Consider the following 22543-nt stretch of genomic DNA (forward strand, 5'->3'; position numbering starts at 1 on the left):
AACATCAAGGAACATTTTGTTTTGAAAATTGATTATCAACTACTGTTTAATGTTTTAAAATTGTGTAATAATCTCTGAAACTGTCATAGCGAATCACGACGTGACACTGAACAAAATGTTCCTTGGAACAATGAGACAGAATTTTTTTTTTTCAAAAATATTTTTGTTTCTTAGTTTCTTCTTCTCACATTCCTGACAGAATCAGTGAAGAAGACGTGTCACAGCAAGCTGCTACAGATGTGGCTGCGTGTGTTCGAGGGGAACATCCTCGAGTTGCTGCGCAGTCTGGACGTGGAGCACTCGACCGAGACATGTCAGCAGGTCCTGGACACACTGTTTGAAAACACACCCGTCGCTGATCTCATCTGTAACTTCGACCTGCTCGACGACGAGTAAGAGGTTTTCTTTGATTGGTGTTGTCATATCCACAAACCTCGGAATGAAACAAAATTGGGGTATGGGGAGTGATTAATTGCTCCCCTAAGTTAGATTATGTTTTAGCCATGTAAGATATTACTGTATTGTACTATATAAATTCACCTGCTAAGGGAAGCTACAGATTACTCTCAGTCTCAGGGGAGTGATGGGGAGTAAAGAGTGATAGCCCTCCTTAACTGGCAAGGTCTGTATCCATGCGTGTAACGGTTGTATGAGCTTATCCGGTATATACGTGTGTGTGTGTTTTTTATGCCTCTTATAACCATGTATGTGATGTCCTAAATGTAATGGGGCAGGATCTAGCACAGTCGGTAGAATATGGATCAAAGCATCTCAGTGGAGCACATTCTCTGATTGTTGTTCTTGCAATTTTCAAAGATCTGTTTTATTAGTGTTCCTCCAGAAAACAAGTACAAAATATGCTAGAAGACATATATACAAAAACATGTCAGTCATAGGCAAGAAGGAAGAATGGCATCATCCCTTTTCTTCATTCATCTTTTTACTGATCTTTTATCTGTTCATTGTCATTTCTAAATGTATAACTTTGGATGAAAATTAATGTTGTCTTATTCATTAGCAAACTGATTCCCGAAGACAAACTGACGTGTGAAAATGTCATGTACTGGCGGGCTCTCTGTGAAAATGTTTATAAGCGAGGGGTTGAATATGAGGAGCATCTCGAACAAATCTTGCCAAATTGTGTTACATTTTGTGGATACATGAACAAGTAAGTACATATACAGTCATACTGGTCTGAAATAAAAGTTTTACTTGGATTTAAAGGCACTGACTAGTTATTATTCAGTATAAAATAATTTCAACTATTACACCTTTTATATATTTTTATACACAACAAACGGTATATTTCTTGAGAACCAGGTTAATGACTTAAGTGAATGATGTTGGCAGATTTTTTCGGCAGTTTTAATTTTATAATGAACCATATTACCCAGGTTGTTAGGGGTGGGTTTTTATTTTTATTTGATGGTTATTAAAACCAAATAAAATCACATATATGACATTGCTAACATGTGTGGCTAAAGCAGCTACATGCAACCTTTCCAGGGCTAGCTCTGTCACTCACCAAATTTGCCAATAGCGAATTTTATTTTAATTTGGCAAAATAATTTCATGAAATAAATGATATTTTGTTAGAAAATAACTGGGTTTCTGCCATTTTTGAAGTTTAGTAGATAATTTGGCGAAATGTTCTGCTAGAGCTAGTCCTGCTTTTATTCCACATATACTTCATATTTCAATACTGCTTTCGTAAAATGAATCTTAAAACATAGGACATTATGTTTGTTTCAGATATAAGAGGAAGGATCCATGACTACCTTAGTTTTGCACAAACAACCTTGGTATAATGTGTGAATTTAATATACTTGATGACAAGTCATATAACATATTTAAAAAATGGCAGGGATGGCTGTACCAAATACCTTATCTGTAGTTTGTGATATGTCAAACTTTGACCCGGTGAGATGTTCCCTTTAATAAGGCTTGACATATCCTTCTTTCATTATGTATTGTTTACTCCTTACGTAGCTAAATGTTCTTGGTGTTAATGGTAAAATTTTTTTATACATCAGTGTTCTCGCTGGGTGAAAATTAAAGGAGGGCGGCCGGTCGGCACCACACCCTTCAAAAAAACAACAATAAACGTAGAGCAAAAAAAAAAAAAAAAGGGGGTGGGGGGAGTAGTTTGGTTACCATATTGTTGTGTGTTGGTAGACTTTGAGAAAAGACATACTCCTTATTTTGCCTACAAAAAAGTGCAAATGGGTTTATAAAAAAACTTTTAACTGAACCGAAGATGATATCGGTCTGACATTCACGGGCAGTTCCGGTTTTGCTGGACCGATCAAAGTTTTAATATTATTATTTTTAATAAAGATTTCAAGATATACGAAAAACAATAAAGATGTTTGTAAAGTGATCTCCTAATGTCAGATACATTTTTGTTATTTCCATCTTCATCGAATGAATCGATCGCTGTGATAAAATATCGTCAGCTGATAAAAAGTGATTTCGTTTTTGTAAAGGCGGTGTATATATTATTTGGCACTCAAGATAAATGATTTTAATGATAAACACTACCACTTCTGTTGTTTTTATAAGCGTTCATATCCCCTCAAAATCAAAAGTTTACAATATTTTATAAAGATCTGCTTAATAAACAGAATAACAGAAAGTAAAAATCATCAGTTTCAACCAATTATATCTGCAACAGGACAAAATATCAAACAATAGTTAGTGGAAACAAAAGACAGAATGACCGTTCTGATCACGTGACAAATTTGGCGCCAAATAAGAGGGTTTTTTCAATCGGAGATTGCCGAATCCGTAAAAAATAAAATGTTTTCATTGCTTACATAAAATATAACTTTTATTGTGTCTATCAAACATACAAATGGATACAGATATTGGACAAAATAGAGGCTGTTAAATGTTTCGTCAATTGCTTTTTCGTACACAACGCAGCTTGTTTCCTTTGATGTTCAGTGTGCAGACTGATCGTTGTTTTTTGTGTGGAAAAAAAGTGCATTTGGAAATAGCGGAGATAGGTGCTGGAAAATAAAGAGGGGCGCTCAAAAATAAAGGAGGGCGGGGAACGTGAAAGGAGGGCGGCAAAATGGAATAGCGGGGCGGGGCGCCCCGCTTAAATGGAGCAGCGAGAACACTGTACATGACACATTCATCGTGGTCCTTGAATATATTTCAACACTTTTGCACTCTCCCTTTTTCAGTACACATTGTTGTGCATCTAATTTCTTGGACTGGTTTAGATTGCAAAATCTCTGATCAGTACAAGTTTGAATTCCTTGTTGGTGAAAATTGTCTCCCTCTTGCTAATTAATGTGATGGCATTTTGACTTCTTTTATTCAATGAGATTATCTAATGTTCTTGTGTTTCTTTCTTTGCCAGGTTTTTGGAAAAACTTTCTTCCAATTACGATGACCTGATGACTCGAATGGAACTGGAATTCATTGGGCAAGAGCTGCTAATACTGATGAAGTGTTTCGATATTTCTGATCAAGCGAGCAGGTATACGATTAAATCTTTGCTCAGTGGTACTCGCCCTAGGTGTTAATACTGTTATATGTCGCAGAATTCATTGTCAGGAGAGGATTTTTTTTTTTTTTTCAGCCTAACCAGTGCCACATGACTGGTACATCAAAGGCCATGGTATGTAATGCCAAGTCTGAAAAAGTGAATATAAAAGATCCCTTGCTACTTTATAAGTTGGAGTAACCTATGTGGCAGTATGATTCCTCGCTTCTTTTTTTTTCTTTCAACCAAACATCAAAAGAACCAAATGTTAAACACCAAATAGCCGTAGTTTCAATTGTGCTGAGGTGGCATTTAACGAATATGTGCCTCCTGTGCTGTCTTGTGTCAGCCTTAAAGAGGGTATCTTAAAACATTGAAACATTAATTTTTGTGCCCAAACCTTTTTTTTCTATGTATATACATCTGAGACACCTAAACATGTTCAGAGGTGTGATTGTCTTTATTGCAATTATTTTGATGGGTGTGAAGTCTTCCTCAGTAGGGGCGGGACATAGCCCAGTGGTAAAGCGCTCGCTTGATGTGCAGTCGGTTTGGGATTGATTCCTGTTGGTGCATATAAAAGATCCCTTGCTAATAAAAAAAATATAGCGGGTTTCCTCTCCAAGACTCTAAATTACCAAATGTGTGACCTCCAATAGCCAATGATAAATAAATCAATGTACCCTAGTGGTGTCGTTAAACAAAACAAACTTTGACTTTGACTTTCAGAAAGCATGTTGAGAAGTTTCTCCACGACATGCTGGTGTCGGAGTTTGTGTCACCCAGTCTGGTGGAGCACATCATTCCTCAGCTGCACAACGTCAAGACAAACGTGGACGACCTGATTGGCTATCTTGCAGAAACCATCTCTGAGATCAGACAGCCAATCACTACCGTCGAGACAGGACTCAGTCAGGACGAAATGCGGCAGATTGATCTCAAAGTTTGTCTTCATTTAACTTGTTTGTTGTCTTTGTTTTTAAAATAGTTGCTCTTTTGTCAGGCATTTTGTAAATAGTTTTAATGACAGGTAGTCACACATTTTGTATCTCATTATATACTGAACAAAAAAAGAAACTTCCGATTTGTACATATAGTATTTGTTGTGTTAAAGAATTCATTGTGTAATGAACTTATATAGGTAGTATTAGCCTTGAGCTGTATTATCAGGATTCATGAATTTTATCGATGATTTTTGCACTGTTAATCGTCGACAACGTGAAATTCAATTTGCACGTGCATGCATGGTTCGACATGTCCTGTGTAGTATTCGGTCAAATTGTTTTACTTGTCTTACTGACATTGTTGTCAAGTGAACAAAAACGCTTCAAAATTTGTAAAAAAAAAAAAAAAAAAGGTTTTTACATTGAAGCATTTTTAGTATGCCAAGAATACCCAATAATTTACGCGAACGGGCAATTGGCATGCTTGATGCTGGCATGTCGACAGAAGATGTTGCAAGGCATGTTGGGAGTTCTAGTCGAGCGATACGAAATCTTCAAGTAAGATTTCGAACGACAGGAAGCACCAACGACTTGCCACGTCGTGGACGTCCACGTGTTACAACGCGTGGTCAAGACCGCTATATCATGAACACGCATTTGCGCAATCGATTCCAAACTGCCACTGCTACTGCTGCTAACACACCTGGGCTTCATAATAACCGAATCAGTGGGCAAACTATATACATAGTCATCGTCTAATTTGTCTTAATTGGGCACGTGTACACACTCATTGGATACGGCGACGCTGGAATACCGTTCTTTTTTAGGATGAATCCAGATTTTCTTTACAACGTGGTGATGGCAGGGTGCGCGTCTACCGTAGGAGAAATGAACGCTATGCTGACTTGTGTTCTTGAACGAGATCGTTTCTGGGGTAGGGGTTGTGTCATGGTCTGGGCAGCCATTGCCCATGGTTATCGTTCACCACTAGTCGTCATTGATGGCAATTTAAATGCTCAACGTTACCGCGATGACATTCTCGCTCATCACGTCATACCTCTGTTCCATAACAACGCCAACATCTCGATTTTTCAGCATGATAATGCCACCTCTCATACAGCTAGAGACACTGTAAATTTTCTTAGGACAAATAACATTGATTTCATTGATGACTGGCCCGCTAAAAGTCCTGATCTCAACCCCATCGAGCATGTCTGGGATAGTCTGGACAGACGACTGAGGCGTTGTCCCAACCCACCCGCTAACGTCAACGAACTTCGTCAAGCGCTCATTCAGGAATGGAACAATATTCCACAGGCAGAAATCGACACTTTAGTCAATTCTATGCGCCTGCGATGCACTGCAGTGGTCAATTCAAGAGGTGGTCATACCCGTTATTAAGTGGGTGTTTTTGTTTTTAACCCCTACCACACTTGGTCAAAATTTGTCCCAGTTTCTGTTAACCTATGGCCATGATTTTTGCACCAAACGATGCATCATGGAACACTCTTTAAATGCATATATAACAATTATTCCCCCGGTTTGTTTTCATCAAGTTATGTTCAAGCAAAGTTAGCGGAAGTTTCTTATTTTGTTCAGTATATAAGAATTGTTCATCTTTTTTTGCGAATTTATTGATTTTATACAATTTGTCACTGTTATACATCAATAAATTCGCAAAAAAAATTTATAATTACAAACAGCACAACTTATTTAGTTAAAAGTAAAACTAAACATAATTCATAAATCAGTTTCTAATGTCCTTCCCATGATCTGCTTTATGTAATGACTTCCCATTTGACATAATGACATCATTTCCTGAGGTGTTTAGTTTAAAATCCTTAACTATGCTGCGAAAATTTTATGCAGTTTGTGACAGTTGTACATCGATAAATTTATTTAAAAAATGACAAACACATTTGATATAATTACAAAGACAGGAGCTTTTGCAGAGGGTGGGTTTCGGCAGTCGAACCCTCCCCTTGATCAAGCAAATGTTCTCTTTTTTTTCAATACTTTTCTGGGGAAGCATGTGTTGACCCCACCTAAAGTTTGCTAGCCACAGTTTAGCCCCCACCCTCTTCTAAATGTATGCACAAGTGCCTGGATACACCATATTTAGTTAAAATACACATAAATCAGCTTCTAGTGTCCTTTCCATGACTTATTTTACGTAATATCGTCCCAGCTGGCGTAATGACGTCATTTTCTGATGTTTATCGGAGAATAACATTCAGTTTTCCTTTGAAATCAGAATTGTGGAAATCGTATAAACGCGGAAATTTTGTAATTATAATATGTATAACAATAAAATAAATTCTCCTATTATTAATGGTAGAATAAATAGGCAATGTGCGTTAAAAAAAGTTTGTTTTGTTTAACGACACTACTGGAGCACATTGACTACTGGATGTAAAAAATTTGGTAATTCTGACTTGTAGTCATCAGAGGAACCTGCTACATTTTTTGTAATGCAGTAAGTGATCTTTTATATGCACTTTCCGACAGACAGGAAAATACATACCACAGCCTTTGTCCAGTTGTGGTGCACTGGTTGGAATGAGAAAAACCCAATCAGGTGAATGGATCCATAGAGGTGGTTCGATCCTGCGATGCAAGCACCTCAAGCGAGCACTCAACCGACTGAGCTAAATCCTGCCCCTTGCGTTAAAATGTTTTAATATTAAGAGAATATTAAGGTCATGGAAAATTCCTTTAAAAATCATGGGATTTGTAACAAAACCAAGTGATTGTGACATATTGACTTCAGTGACACTCATGTATTTTATTTATCTAAAAAAAAAACACTAAAAAAAACTTGTTGAAGAAGAAAAAAGGAATTAAGGTGTCAAATTTTGCCAATCGCAAGTGTTGTAGTAGTTCGATGTTATCAACGGTATGAAAATTGCACTGGTATCCTATCTGCTTTGCCACTGTGCTCTTTTCATGCTGCTCAGTGGTAAAACACTCGCTTGATGCATGGTCGGTGTGGGATCGATCCCCATCAGTGGATCCATTGGGCTATTTCGTGTTCCGGCCAATGCAACATGACTGGTATATCAAAGGCTGTGGTATGTGCTATCCTGTCTCTGTGGTATGGTGCATGTAAAAGATCCCTTGTTACTAATGAAAAATGTAGTGAGTTTTCTGTCTAAAGACTAGTGCTCTAGTGGTGTCGATAAACAAAACAAACAAAATTTAACTTTTCATGCAGTATGTGTAAGAAATAATAAAATTATCACTGATAATATGATAAAAGACATCATATCCAATAATCTGTATTGGTTAGAACCCAATCATTTTTATCTGAGAAAACTTGATAGAAAGTGAGTTGCATCTGTGTCCCTCTTTTGAAGGAAATGTTTTCTGTGGTGCCCTAATTTCTGTTATTAAACCACAGGCAACACTTACCATACCCTCCAAAAATTAAAATTTAATCCCTGGACTTGTCTATATTATATCCACATATATATGATTGTTTTATGTTTCTGCTGTTTGCAGATTGCCCGTATTCGTGTTGAGGTGAACCAGTCGCGTGAGGAGCTGGAGGAGTGTGTAAGAAACCAGGAGTTTGAGCGAGCCGCAGAGCTGAAACAGACCGTAGCGGAGCTTGACATTGAACGCGCCAAGCTGCTGGAATCAGCTCAGCCACAGACCGAGGAGATAAGAACTGAAAAGGTAACAAGGTAGTTGTAGTGAGCAGGGGTGATTCAGGTGATATATACTCTTCAAAAAAAGTAGGGGAACTCTAATAAGAATTTACAATTTACAATTTCCAAAATTGTACGGTATATTAGCTATGGGAAATGGTTATATGATAATAGTGAATTAATTGGGCAAACATTACAATCGGTAGTTCAGTATTACAGTAGGTTTTATGACCACCAAAGATCTTGAAGGACGATTGGGGTCAGAAATGAAATTTGAAAGTTGACGTTTTTTTATCAGTAAATCGCAAATTCAAACAATAAAAATGACTAAAAACAAAACAATAACAACTGTATGATCAACAGAATGAAAAAGATTGACAGAAATAATGTTCCACAGTGAAATTGTCAAAATCGAGAATGACTCTCCACGCACATGTACGGGGCAACTGCATGATGCATGTACAAACTATGGAATGTGTTTTGATGTGTTGATAAACAGACCTGAACGTTCCTTATGTGTGTGGTCAAAATGTATGTTCAGTCTTATAGTTGATATTAACATTAATATTTCAGGTTCCCCTACTTTTTTTGAAGAGTATAGTTGCTCTGTGCCATTCATTTGTGCTTTTGCAGGATTGAAATCTTTAAAAAAAAAAATTACCATTGTACACCTTATTACATGTATGCTTTGAAAACAAAATTAATAAACCAATAACACAATATTTTAATGAATATTATTGTCAATATCACCTAACAAATAAAATGGGCCATTTGTACAAAATAGAAGAGAGAAAATAATTGTGAATTAATAATCATGGAATGCAGTAAGTTTAATAAAATAATGGGTTTTTTAATATATTATTTAAAATATACACTAAGCGATAGACCATGCATGCAATGATGTAAATAAGTATTGTTGATTTTAATAAAAGTGTATAATCATGTACCACTTCTCCCTAAACCCTCATTAGTCCAGTAATTACATGGAAGAAGTGACTTCCAATTGTTTATAGTGTAACATTCCTCAAATTATTAGCCTTTTTTTTCCCAGATACTCTCATAACAGTGACATAAATAATGAATATACATCAGTAACCATTTAGGAATGTTCTAACAATATCCACTAACAAAATTGAAAACATCCATATATGTTATTTTTAAATTAAGAAATTTATATTAAAAATGGCTTCTATATTTTTCTGTTGTAGGATGATCCTGTTACAGTTCACAAGTGTTTGATTATAATATGTCAGATGTTACAACTTCTTCCCATCAAGACGATGTCTCCCACTTTACAGATGCTTCTAGAAAGTCAGGTTAGTTGTGTCTTTCTACTTCAGCAATGCATAATGTGAATTAGTAGAATTATGAATTCCACATGTCACAGTTCTCTTACTGCATGATGATGTTTTCCATCTGATGAACGTAATGCTAATTTTGTTCATATTGCATGGCTATCTCTAGCGCTCGCCACATTCACCAGTTGCAAATTAAAAACAAATTTGGCAAAGTTTATTGTAATTTTAAATATTTTCAAGCATTAGTTGATACTTTGTTAGAAAATATCTAGGTGTTATTTTTTTAACTTTACTACACAATGTGGTTAACTTTTCTGCTTACCCAGAGCTATCCCTGTGTTGGGTTGAAAGTTGACTGATGTTCATTTATGTATCTTTATAAGTTACTGCATCAACATTTTGTTGATAATTGGGTTAAAAGTTGATTAATGTTCATATCTGTATCTAAGTTACTGCATTAACATTTTTGTTCATAATTAGGATAAAACTTTACCATTGTTTCTGTATGATCATGTCACCAGGGTTGAAAATTAGCAGTCGCCCAGTCACCCGTGGCGACCTTTATTGGCTAAGGGCGACTAAGAATCTTACAAAGATAGTCCGTTGGGCAACCATCGATTTTAGTGTCTGGTGAGTATGGTACTAGTTGAGAAAGGAAACACACTGATACTGAATCGAATGCGATGAAACACACCGCGTCTATGTTGGCATGAACTACAGATCTGGCAGCAGAAGACCTAGAACAGATTCTATATTTTGACAGCGCCAACATAATGAATAAACATAAAATTAATATAAAAACATATTAATTTATTAAATTTTAAACCCATACCATCTCAAATAATATTTTATGGGGGGTAAAAGTGCAGTGTAAATTAAAACAAAAATTCATTACAAATTACCATCAAACTGCATAGGTTAACTCTCTTTTTTTCTGATACAGGTTTTAAGGCAATTGATAGAACATCCAAGGTAATCTGAATGACACAACCTTAATACATGATCAGTACCGTATCTCTGCACAAAGCAGATTCGAATGGGCCTTTGGATCTCTGTCTAGGAGAACAGCCAATCCCGAGGAAATCATTTGCTGGGAATTTCACCCCTCTTGTATCACCACAAAGTTTATTCCATCCCTCTTGCATCGCCACAAAGAGGACTGCCACTCCCAAACTAGTTTACTAAAGCATGCACAGTGCTACATTTAGTCTATTTCTACTGCACTACCTTTCACCCTGTATTGAAAATGAGATTTAATATGTTTAATTTAATATTACTTTGTAAAGAAACATGTTTATTTATAATGGATTTCTTTTTCAATTTGTATTTTTATTTGAGTTGGTATGGGTTTAAAACTTAACAACATGTTTTTATATCAATTTTTACTTTATTCATTATGAAGTTAAACGTCAATTCATCGATTTTCTTTAACGCAAATGGTTATTATTCAACAAAAAACACTATAGTTTTAATTTTACGTGTGCAGTTAATTTCCAAATGTGATAATTGGAGGGCTAGTTGAATTTGAGAAGGGCCAGTAAGATTTTTCTTCAACTGGCCCTGCTGGTGACCTTGGTTTTCATGTTAACCCTGTGTATGTGACTGGTTGCTTCTTGCAGATTGTTCCTGGTATACAGAGTGAAGTTGCCGACATCAGGAACGCTGCGGTGCGTGGTCTCGGTCTGTGCTGTCTGCTGAAACAGGAGATTGTTATGCAGCACCTACCACTACTCATGCAGGTACTGTCATCACAAATAAACAATGCCGTGAAGAAATCACTGAAAAATACATGTGTAATATGTTTAGTCACAAGCCAACACATTACTTAACAGCCTACAAGAATCATACACACATGAGAATGATGGGTTTTTTCTTTTGCCATTCATGGAAGTCTAATTTGTGTAACCTATTTTTCACATAAATGCATTAAATGTAGGTAATAATGGGTTATGCAAAACAATATGGATTATCTGAAGTATTTTTGCCGTGTTCAAAAATGGTTTTTGCAAATTTTTAAGTTCTGAGGGCCTGCATATGTGCATTATGATATAAGGTTGATTTGTTAGATTTATTTTTTAACTTCTTGAATTCCTTGTATTTAAAAAATATACAAATTATAAAAATGCAAAATAAACTGATTTTTTTTCTTTGACAGTAAGATGATTAATGTCTTTTTATTATTTTTATTATTAGACAGCATGTCAAAGAAAGCCATTTTTTTACTTTCAGGTATCACAAGTTGACACTGAAGGTGTGCGTGTAACCGCTCTGGAGGCGATGTTCGACATCATCCACTGCTTTGGTCTGGATGTAATCAAGGGAGAAAACCCTATGTCAACAGACCGCCCGGAACAGGTGGAAAACGGTGAACAGGATGGTGATCTCCCCTCGGAGAATAGCGTCGCCGAGTGCTCGACGGAATCTGAACCAGATGTCGAGACGCCCAGTTCTCCGAGTGAGGCTGCAGCCAAGTTGGTGGCAATCCTTAGTGCCTTTCTCGACAGTGACGTAAGAATAGCTGACACGTTTTGCAACCTGTTGAATGTGAATATGGTTATATACTTGTAATTGTAAGTGATGATTGCAAAGACAAAAACTATATCTGTGAACTGTTCGATTACAGTTATGCTTTTCATGATTAGCTGACCTTATCTTTATTTTTATTTTCAATGGTATCAGCTGGAAGCTAGTTAACCTTGTAAAATAATGGATGAGATGTAGCCCAGTGCTAAAAGACCGATACCCGTCTGGACCCATTGTTTATTTCTCATTCCAGCCAGTGTACCACGACTGGTATATCAAAGGTCGTGATATGTACTATCTTGACAGTGGTGCAGTGCATTTAAAAGATCCCTTGCCACTACTAAATTTGTTTAGCAGGTTTCCTCTCTAAGACTATATATGTCTGAATTTCCAAATGTTTGATGTCCAATAGCCATTGATTAATAAATCAATGTGCTCTAGTAGTGTTGTTAAACAAAACAAAAAACATTTTGTAAAATAAATTTGTTTAAAGATAGACCAAAGGAAGGAGAGACATATTCTTTCATAAATAATTCATTACCTACATAAATAATTCTACGACCATTTTGTTTGTTATGACGGCCTTTTAGACAGCAGAGACATTGCTTAAAACTGTGGACCTAGATGAAAACACAATTTGGTCACATTTACCTTTCTTGTGGAGAAATGAAGAACTGAACCAACTTGAATGATTACTAGCATTTTAACATGTCGATCATTACCACTAGCAAAAGGGTTAATTCTATTACTGTTATTGCCGATGATAATTAATGTCTGGTGTTGTTTTTGTCTTCAGAGTAGTGAGCTGCGAACCGTAGCCGCCGAGGGTCTGGCTAAACTGCTGCTGTCTGGGAGAGTGGTATCTTCCAAACTCGTGTCCCACCTCCTGCTGCTGTGGTACAACCCGGTCACAGAGGACGACAGTCATCTCAGACATTGTCTCGGAGCTTTCTTCCCAGTCTTTGCCTTCGCTTGCAGGTATTTTAGTACTAAAACTAGACCAAGTAATGAAATAACCATATGTTAGACATCAGATAGACGTAATTAATATAATATATAGACACTCTGAAAAAGAACAATTATCGAGACCTAAAATAGACAGTGTCATAACGTGTTCATATAGTGACATCATATATTAGTTAGGTTATATTCGCCTGAAGATTGCAGTTTGGCATGAAACTTAGTGATAATCACCTAATGTATGTATATATACTATGCTCCATTTTAATATGTTGAGCACTATACAATAATAAGGTGAACCATTAATACTAATATATATATATATATTTGATTTGTGATGAGCTATCATTAATCTTTAGACTACTGGATTAATTTTTGACAAAAACCATGTTGAGTGGGTACAAGTTTATAATTTTTACTCACATATATTCACTTAAATGTTTTATAAATACATAAAATAAAGTTCATATTTCAACTGGTAAGTATTATTTTTGTGGGTTTTTCAAATTTTTATGATATTTTAGATTGGTTGATGTTGATTAAAAGTAGTCAAAAAATCTAAAAAGTTGCATTTACTTACGGGCATTTGTGGCCAGCTGTCCAGCATTTGTTCATTATTCCCAATAACAGTGGTTTTCTGACCAGAATATTTTTTTAAAAATGAACTACAATTCATATCCCAATATTTGATGATTTTCGTTGTTGGTAAAACTATCAAATTTATTATCAAATTAGCTGTCGATCCCTGAAAATGACTGGGATGTGCCGCCATTGTTGTCAAGCGAAAATACTTGCTGAAAACCACTTTTTCAACTCAAAATTCCAAGGTATAATCCATTGAAAAAACAAGAGCTAAAGAAACAGGAAGCTGTCTTGTCTTCCATTTCCTGTTAATAAATCGCTTCCGGTGAGTGTCGTATGCAAAACAGCAGGAAATATGAATTGGGGAATGCTGATGTTGATTGGTGTGATGTCGGGCGAGATATCTTGCCTGCAGTAGTCAGAAGGTTAACACAACTCTACCCACCCCTGAAACTCATTTTTGTAATTCTGTCTCTTTTAAATGATTAGTATTTACTTTTAAAGGAACTAGCTGATAATTTTTGGGCATGTGCATGTAAAACCTTTTGAGTCTTGACTCAAAACTAGTAATAGAGTCCGAGACTAACTTTATAGCAACACCATACAAACAGTATGCATGTGATACCATTATAGATTTGGAGTCTACAATCTAAAATTTTATAAACACGGATCCAGGGGTAGCTAGTCAACTCAGTCTGTGGAAGCAGATCACAAAATAACAATTTTAGTTTTATTCAGTCCAGAATCATTAAAACTGTACTGACAGTGTTACCAATTTGTAGCACTATGTGCACCTCATTACCAAACGTCTACATTGAGCAATGTTTAATGATTCTTGTACAAACTGTTTTAATGTTCATTTAAGGATTTTTTACTATTTCTTTTACGTTCATTGGGGTATGAACAAAAAACATCATCCACAAATTGTGTGAATCGGCGAAGCCATTCTCACATAAGTTTGCAGATGATTTTAGTTTTTCATACCCAGATGAATGTAAAGATATAACGGACAATACTTATAATTAAATTTGAATCATACAGGCTAATAATAACACTAAAACGTCATACTTTATTTTGAATTATTTTTTTATCCATAAACAATAGTGCTCAATAGGACAACTTGCCCATATAAAATGACGTCATCAGATAGACGTTCCCTGATGATGTAATTTTTACATTGATCGAAAAATGAACAAACTCCTGTTGCTACATCTGGACCAATGGGATGACGTTATGTTGTAATGAATGTAACAGAAATTTGATTATTATATTGTATTATTATTGTATTATATTTATTGTTTGCTTTTTGTGCAGTTCAAAATAAAGAAAACTATCACGACCAGTAAGTAACATGATGCACTGTTACTCTGTATAGACTAGGTTTTAGTAATTCCATTATGATACAATATGGGATGTTCATTGTTTTTGCAGAACAAATCAAGAACTGTTTGAGGAAGCCTTCATTCCCACATTGAACACCATCCTCGACGCTCCCACCTCGAGCCCCCTCTCGGAGATTAACGCTCAGAACGTCTCAGACTTGCTCATTCAGCTGGTCAATTCTAAACTCATCATTGCCAACAGGTTTCAGTAACACATTAGGTTTCAGTCAACATTTAAATTTGTTTTGTTTTATTGCATTTTTTTCAGGTTTCAGCAACAATTAGTAGTTGAGGGCCGCTCACAATTATCAACATTTAAATTGTTTTTGTTTTTATTGCATTTTTTTTCAACAGAACACACAGGTTTCAGCAAGTTTCAACAATTAGTAGTTGAGGGCCGCTCACAATTATCAACATTTAAATTGTTTTTGGCTTTATTGCATTTCTTTTCAACATCGCCTGTCCTCAAACTAGTGGATAGTAGTCTGGTCTGAACATCCCAACAGCCAATGGGATGGCCTAAGATTCTTTTACTGTGCACCCCATCCTGTCGACCGGTCTCTGTGGTGCCGCGGTTAAGCTATCAGATAAAAGGCTGGTAGTTACACGGTTCGCAGCCTGGTACCGGCTCCCGCCCAGAGTGAGTTTTAACGACTCCTTGGGTATGTGTTAGACCACTACACCCTCTTCTCTCTCATTAACCACTAACTCAGTGTCCTGGACAGAGCCCAGATAGCTGAGATGTATGTGTCCAGGACAGCGTGCTTGAACCTTAATTGGATATAAGCATGAAAATAAGTTTAAATGAATGATATTGCAATTCGGTACTTGCATTGCAAAATGACACTGCAGTTGCTCACCATATGTTGGGTGGGAGGGAGTTAATGGCAGTATACACCTTTTAAAATGAATGTTGTAAAAAGTTTATCAAAATATTCTTTGCAAAATAAACATTTTTAGTGTACACTTTTAGGATGGGGGTAGTGGAAGCAAAAAAGAGTACATTTTGTGATGATTGTGAACTGCACTTTAAAGATAATGGTTTATTTCAGCATGACATGTGAATCTTGATGTGTGGTGGTTGTGTTACTGCTAGAGCTAAAAAGCACGAGTGTTGGACATGTCATGTTGTGAGCCATTAATTGAGTTATAAAACCATAAATTGATGAAGGCAGATTGACATATTTCTGCTAGTATTTCAAACCATGAAGGACCAAAATCTTTTAAATGAAATGATGGGTATTTAACAAAATTACTGTGATATATATATATATACAAATAAAAGAAGAAGAAAGAAATGTTTTATTTAACGACGCACTCAACACATTTTATGTATGGTTATATGGCGTCAGACATGTGGTTAAGGACCATACAGATATTGAGAGAGGAAACCCGCTGTCGCCACTTCATGGGCTACTCTTTTCGATTAACAGCAAGGGATCTTTTATATGCACCATCCCACAGACAGGGTAGTACATACCACGGCCTTTGATATACCAGTCGCGGTGCACTGGCTGGAACGAGAAATAGCGCAAATATATATATACAGTCAAACCTGTCCTAGCGGCCACCTGTATTCAGCGGTCGCCTGCCTTAAGCGGCCACTTTTTTCCCTCCCAAATGATTTATAAAGTAAATGCACCTGTAATAAGCAGTCACCTGTCTAACGTGGCCACTGGCCACCTAAGTCGGATCCCAAATCGCTAAAATACCTGTATTAAGCGGCCACAGTAAAGGTTAACAACAGCGATAAGGTGCAGCAAATAACTGATCTTCACACCTTCAGGAATACTAATACACATTCAGTCCCTACATCTGTGTATCAATTAAGAAAGTATGACTCTGGAATGCATCTAATTGCCTCTGGGCAGGCTACGATTGACATTTGTAGATTCACTCACTATGACAATACACCGCGTGAAGTAGGAATTAAATAATTAAATGGAAAATTAAAACAAACTTGTTGACAACGGTTAATTTAATACATTCCAGGGCACAATATTTCACGCGAACCGTCGTTCTGTTCGCGTGTTGGTTACGCAGAATTAAATTTACGCGAACCGCAAATCGGTTACGTCGTGATCTTTAGACGTTCAGAAATTAAAACTTGCAGACTTCACGATTACAAGACGTGTATTCATGCAGACATACTACTAGTATTCTGACAAATGTTTTAGACTGATTTTTAGATACTTGATGCGCGGCAAACCAGTAGACAACGGTATATTGCAAGGGTTGTGACTTGCGACCAAAGGCTCAGTATAGAGTCGAGCCAAAAGTTTTAAAGAAATGTGCACGGACCGCTAAGGCGCCTAAATTATCTGGAGCTATTCTATTGCGTTTGGTGGCACTAATACGCTTCCGTACTAAAGGAATATATGTAGACATACTATTGGATTACCTATAATTTTACAAAGGTTGAAAATGGTTTTAACGTAAACAAAAATGCAAAAATGTCACAAAAGCTGAAAAATACTAACATCGCATAAATATCAGTGTCAAATTGTGGTCTTTTTTATGTTATTATAAGATTTATTTTTATTAATCTAATCATGCACCAGTGAGTAGCCTGTTTTATAGTTCAGAGGAACTGGACATTTGTTGTTTGAGTTTTTGGTGGGTTTTTTTTTAATCTGCTGTATACTAAATTTTACATATCAGTGACAAATGGTAGCCTTTATTTGTTATTTATAAAAGAAAATTATTAGTCTAATCATGCATATGGCCATTTTTCCTCCAAATGTATCTATTTTGTTTCAGTACTGGGCTGATATTTAGTCCTTTTACAATAGTGTTAACTTCCGCAAGCTGCACAGAGGTTCTAGAATACGGTGGGCCGATGCCCGAGGACAGTGGTTTTTAGATTCGGGCAACTAAAAATTACTTTTTGCGATCCCGATGGCAAGTGCTGAATAATAATAATAATAATAATAATAAATCTACAACGCTACGATCGTACGAAAACAAAAGAAACGTCTACAAGTCACTTCTTTCAATTTGCAATCATTAAAGAAACTGTTTTATAAAACGTTTTCTTTTGTACTTTGTTTTAACTTTGTTTGAGGTCAAAATTATGTATTTAAAATATAATTTCAATGTAACTTTGAGGTAACCGATCAGGTAATCCACAGGTTACGGAAATATAATTCACGTAACCGAACAATCGGTTACCTAGGTAAAAACCACGTTAACCGACTTCCGGTTACCTCAGATTTCGAAATATTTCAGATTTCGAAATATTTATTTCATATTTCGAATATTCCATTTGCATTATTTCTGAAGGAAATGACATGTCAAAAGTTGATTTATTGTCAACTGTGAAGCACATATCTGTTGTTTAGCAGTACAGACAGTAAAACAATAAACAACAACAAATGTTTTAATGACTAGATATGTGGCAACCTGTACTCAGTGGCCACCTGTCTTTAGCGGCCACTTTTATCTACTCCCTTGTGTAACCGCTTAAGACAGGTTTGATATATGTATGGATGTATGGATGGATGTGTGTGTGTGTGTATGGATGTATGTATGGATGTATGTATGTATGTATATATATATGTATGTGTGTGTATATATATATATATATATATATATATATATATATATATATATATATACTCTTCAAAAGAAGAAACGCAAAACCACATTGTCGTAACATTTGGAGAATTGATTTAATTATTGAATGGTGAGTCCGATAATTACCAAATGTTGCAGGATTGTTCACAATTCACTCTAGTCCATTGTGAGTAAGTGATAGGACACACCACCAAGGTCAAGGTCATCTGGAGTCAATACCGGGTGTGGCCTCCGCGTGTGTTGACAACTGCCTGGCACCGCCTGCCCATTGAAGCAACCAGAGTACGGATGACGTCCCGGGGGATGGTGGCCCACTCGGCCTGCAAGGCTGCTGCCAGCTCGGGCAGGGTCTGGGGCTGTGGTTGTCGCTGTCGGAGGCGTCGGTCCAACTCGTCCCATAGATGCTCAATTGGGTTCAAATCCGGTGATGTCGATGGCCAAGGAAGGACATTAATGTTGTTGTTCTGTAGGAAAGCCGTTGTGAGACGTGCTGTGTGAGGCCTGGCGTTGTCATGTTGGAACACTGCGTTGGCGTTGGCCATAACTGGAACGATGTGTGGCCGGAGGATCTGGTCAATGTAGCCCTGTGCATTCAGGTTGCCCTGCACGTGGACCAGGTCAGTTCTGCCAGTGTGTGAGATGGCTGCCCACACCATGACACTACCCCCGCCGAATCTGTCCACTTCCTGCACGCAGTTTGCCACATAACGTTCACCACGACGCCTATACACGCGACATCTTCCATCATGACGTCGGAGCAGAAATCGGGACTCGTCACTGAACCACACCTGTCTCCATCGCAGTTGAAGCCATTGTCGATGAATCTGGCACCACTGCAGTCGGAGTCGACGGTGTTGTGGTGTTAAGATGACACCTCGAACTGGACGTCTGGCACGAATTCCTACCTCACGTAGGCGGTTCCGTACGGTCTGGTCGGATATCCTGCGCAAACCTGGTATTGCTGCGGCTGTGGAGGTGGCAGTAGTCAATCGTTCCCGAAGGTGGCGTACCCGGATGTAGCGGTCCTGCCCGGGGGTAGTGACCCGTGGTCGACCGGATCTAGGGAGGTCACGTGTTGATCCATGTTGCTGGTAACGGTCCCACAGTCTGGAGATGGTGCTTGGGGACACATGGAATGCCCTGGCAACGGCCGTTCTGGATTCGCCTGCGTCTAGTCGGCCGATGGCATTGTTTCTCTGCGGTTCACTGAGACGTGGCATGTCCTGGATTGTCAACTGTCGGCCAGATACAGAGGCCAGGCAAGCGAACACCCTGCACTTTTATACTGTCGGTGTTCATGTTGCACGTGCAGACAACGCACGTGCAGTGGTGACATGGTTTGCACGTGGCTGCGTTTTTGCGAATATTCACATTTTGGAACTTTATTGTACAGTAGCTGCGTTTTATCGAATGTAACCATGGGAATGTGTTTGGGACATGCAATGACCTTATATTCACAAAGCATGAACCGGTAGGAAACATAAAATCGGAGTTATAACCCATTTGTACCCTTTTGCGTTTCTTTTTTTGAAGAGTATATATACTGGAAATGAATTGACATGTTATTTAACACCACCACTGTGATAACTGTGTTTGATTCAGGACAACCCGGGCCATGACAACATCGCTGTCAAAGTGTGTAACGAGATCCTCACGAACCCGGACTCGTTCAGCCTCAAGCTGTGGACTCGCATCCTCAACCACCTCGACATCGGCACAGACAAAACACACCTACAGCAACTCAAGGTGCTCTGTGAACAGATCTTGAATGTGAGTCATTTTTATTGTTTATTCGTCCCCTATCAGTCCAACTGGAGGTGACTATAGCTTTCATCTTCGTCCTTCTGTCTGTCTGTTTGTTCATACATCGGTCCCACATATAGTTTTCTGCATTTTTTTCTTACAATGCCTCAAGATATGCATTTTACTTTTAAAATACAAGCTGCATTCAGTGACGTGACGGTAACACATTTAATGTTTTATTAAAAATCGCCTGTTATTTATACTGACAAATGATGCATCAATTACATCCAGTGTCTGATTGCACGTTGAAAGAAAGAAAGAAATGTTTTATTTAATGACGAACTCAGCACATTTTATTTATGGTTATATCGCGTCTGTTGCATGTTGAAAGTCACAAGTTTTTTAAAATATTTTTATTTAATCACATTTAACGAATTGTTTAACATTTTTGTCTTAGGATATATAGCATATGCTAACAGAAACGTTAACATTAATTTTTCAGGTTGTTAAGGAGAAGCCGTTGTTGAAAGCACTGAACAAGTTCCAGAACACTATCGAATGTCTGTTGGATGAAGGTGGAGCTAAGGATGTCACGACAGAAAATCCGTCGGAGACGACCGATAACAACGCCGATACGTCAGAAATGAACACCACGGCCGTGGCAGACCTGACGGAAAGCGAGGAGACCCTGTCAAAACTTGCCACGTCGTTCACAGCAACCAGGGCAATCAAGAAGTCAAGAGGTAGAATTTAAAGCTCGGCGGTATACCGTATATGTCGTTTGGCATCGGTATCATGTCAATACCGATTCACCGTATCGAGCAGATTTCAAAATACTAAAATTTCGGTATTGAAAAATGTTTCCCGCCATTTAGTAAAACACTAATAATGTATCTGACGAACGCAAAATGGGTTGGGTATAAATCAAAGGCGAGCCTTGTGTATGGAATTTTATTTTATTTAGATGAAATTAGTGGGTGAACTTTTAACTCAAGCATGCATTTAAAGCCGAGTATTCCGAAAATCGGTATTGGTATTGTGTCAGTACTGAATACTGTACCGATACTGAGGTAAATCACCCCAAAAATACTGATATCAATACCGAACCTCAAATTTCAATACCGCCCAGCTCTTGTAGAATTCCATCACCATAAACCAGATCATTACATGTTCTTTTTAGTAAAAAATTAAATTTATGCCTACGTCCGTAACACTATATTTATTTCTAAGAATAGTAATAAGGTAGTTTAGAAAGATTGTGCCCACTACCGCTGCTTGAGATTTACTGGCTAATATGCCATTGTTTGAGGTCCAGTGGTAAAGCGCTCACTCGATGCGCAGTTGGTTTAGGATCGATTCCCATCGGTTGCCCCGTTGGGCTATTTCTCGTTCCAGCCAGTGCTCCACAACTTGTGTAGCAATGGCCGTGGTATGTACTATCCTGTCTGTGCGATGGTGCATATAAAAGATCCCTTGCTGCTAATCAAAAAGAGTAGCCCTTGAAGTGGCGACAGCGGGTTTCCTCTCTCTATATCTGTGTGGTCCTTAACCGTATGTATGATGCCATATACCCATAAATATAATGTGTTGGAGTGCGTCATGAAATAAAACATTTCCTTCCATGTTTGAGGTCAGGTTAAGTATACTTAAAAGATAATAGTCCGAGTTTTCTCCATTTTAACAATTAATATTGGTAGTTAATAATGATCTATTAGCCAGACATGTTAAAATGTCAGGATAGTCCTTTAAATGTCAATGTTGACCTAATTATTTTCAACTCAACACAATATTAGCTTCAGAATTTTACCATGTATGCGTTAAACGAGATTAAACCTTACAGTATTTTAGCGCCCAGTTTGTAAAAACTTAACACTTCCCAGAGTTTATTCCTCCCCTGTGATCTTGAAACAATCCTGGGGGAGGGGCTTGTATCGTCCTTGTTAGACCAACACTGTCCTTGCATTAATTACAGTTAAACTATTACTAGTCTTATACACTTTTTCACCAGCGCACCACAGCTGGTATATCAAAGGTCATGGTATGTGTTATCCGGTCTGTGGGATGGTACATATTAAAGATCCCTTGCTACTAATGGAAAAATGTTTCCTCTAAGATTATATGTCAAATTACCAAATGTTTGACATCCAATAGCCGATGATTAATGAATCAATGTGCTCTAGTGGTATTATTAAACAAAACAAACTTTATACAATATTTAACATCTTTTTTTCTCTCTTTTTTTTCAGCCAAATCTGTCAAGACTCCAGTTTCAACTTGCATTCCCAACTTGCAGACTGCCTGTAAATCTTCCTCAGCTGCCAGAACTACAAGGAAGAAAAATGTTGATGAAAGGTATTCATATTGACATTTTAATACACAGGGTACCATA

At 37.4% G+C, this 22543-nt stretch overlaps 1 protein-coding gene across 4 annotated transcripts in view; it reads left to right on the top strand.

Moving 5' to 3' along the window:
• Positions 1-22543, top strand: part of LOC121383478 (condensin complex subunit 3-like) — a 41773-nt gene that overhangs the window by 10904 nt on the left and 8326 nt on the right. For 3 of the 4 annotated variants that reach the window (XM_041513548.1, XM_041513550.1, XM_041513551.1), the window contains exons 6-19: positions 200-392; positions 1019-1168; positions 3371-3490; positions 4226-4439; positions 7942-8118; positions 9299-9406; positions 11008-11127; positions 11618-11896; positions 12708-12889; positions 14885-15035; positions 15187-15204; positions 20014-20181; positions 20657-20897; positions 22401-22506. In XM_041513548.1, coding sequence (XP_041369482.1) covers positions 200-392; positions 1019-1168; positions 3371-3490; positions 4226-4439; positions 7942-8118; positions 9299-9406; positions 11008-11127; positions 11618-11896; positions 12708-12889; positions 14885-15035; positions 15187-15204; positions 20014-20181; positions 20657-20897; positions 22401-22506 — 2227 coding nt within the window. The remainder of the gene's footprint in view (positions 1-199; positions 393-1018; positions 1169-3370; positions 3491-4225; positions 4440-7941; positions 8119-9298; positions 9407-11007; positions 11128-11617; positions 11897-12707; positions 12890-14884; positions 15036-15186; positions 15205-20013; positions 20182-20656; positions 20898-22400; positions 22507-22543) is intronic. The other variant, XM_041513549.1, reaches the window with a different exon arrangement.

Source organism: Gigantopelta aegis, chromosome 10 (genome assembly GCF_016097555.1).
Source record: "Gigantopelta aegis isolate Gae_Host chromosome 10, Gae_host_genome, whole genome shotgun sequence".
In the NCBI taxonomy this organism is placed as follows: domain Eukaryota; kingdom Metazoa; phylum Mollusca; class Gastropoda; order Neomphalida; family Peltospiridae; genus Gigantopelta; species Gigantopelta aegis.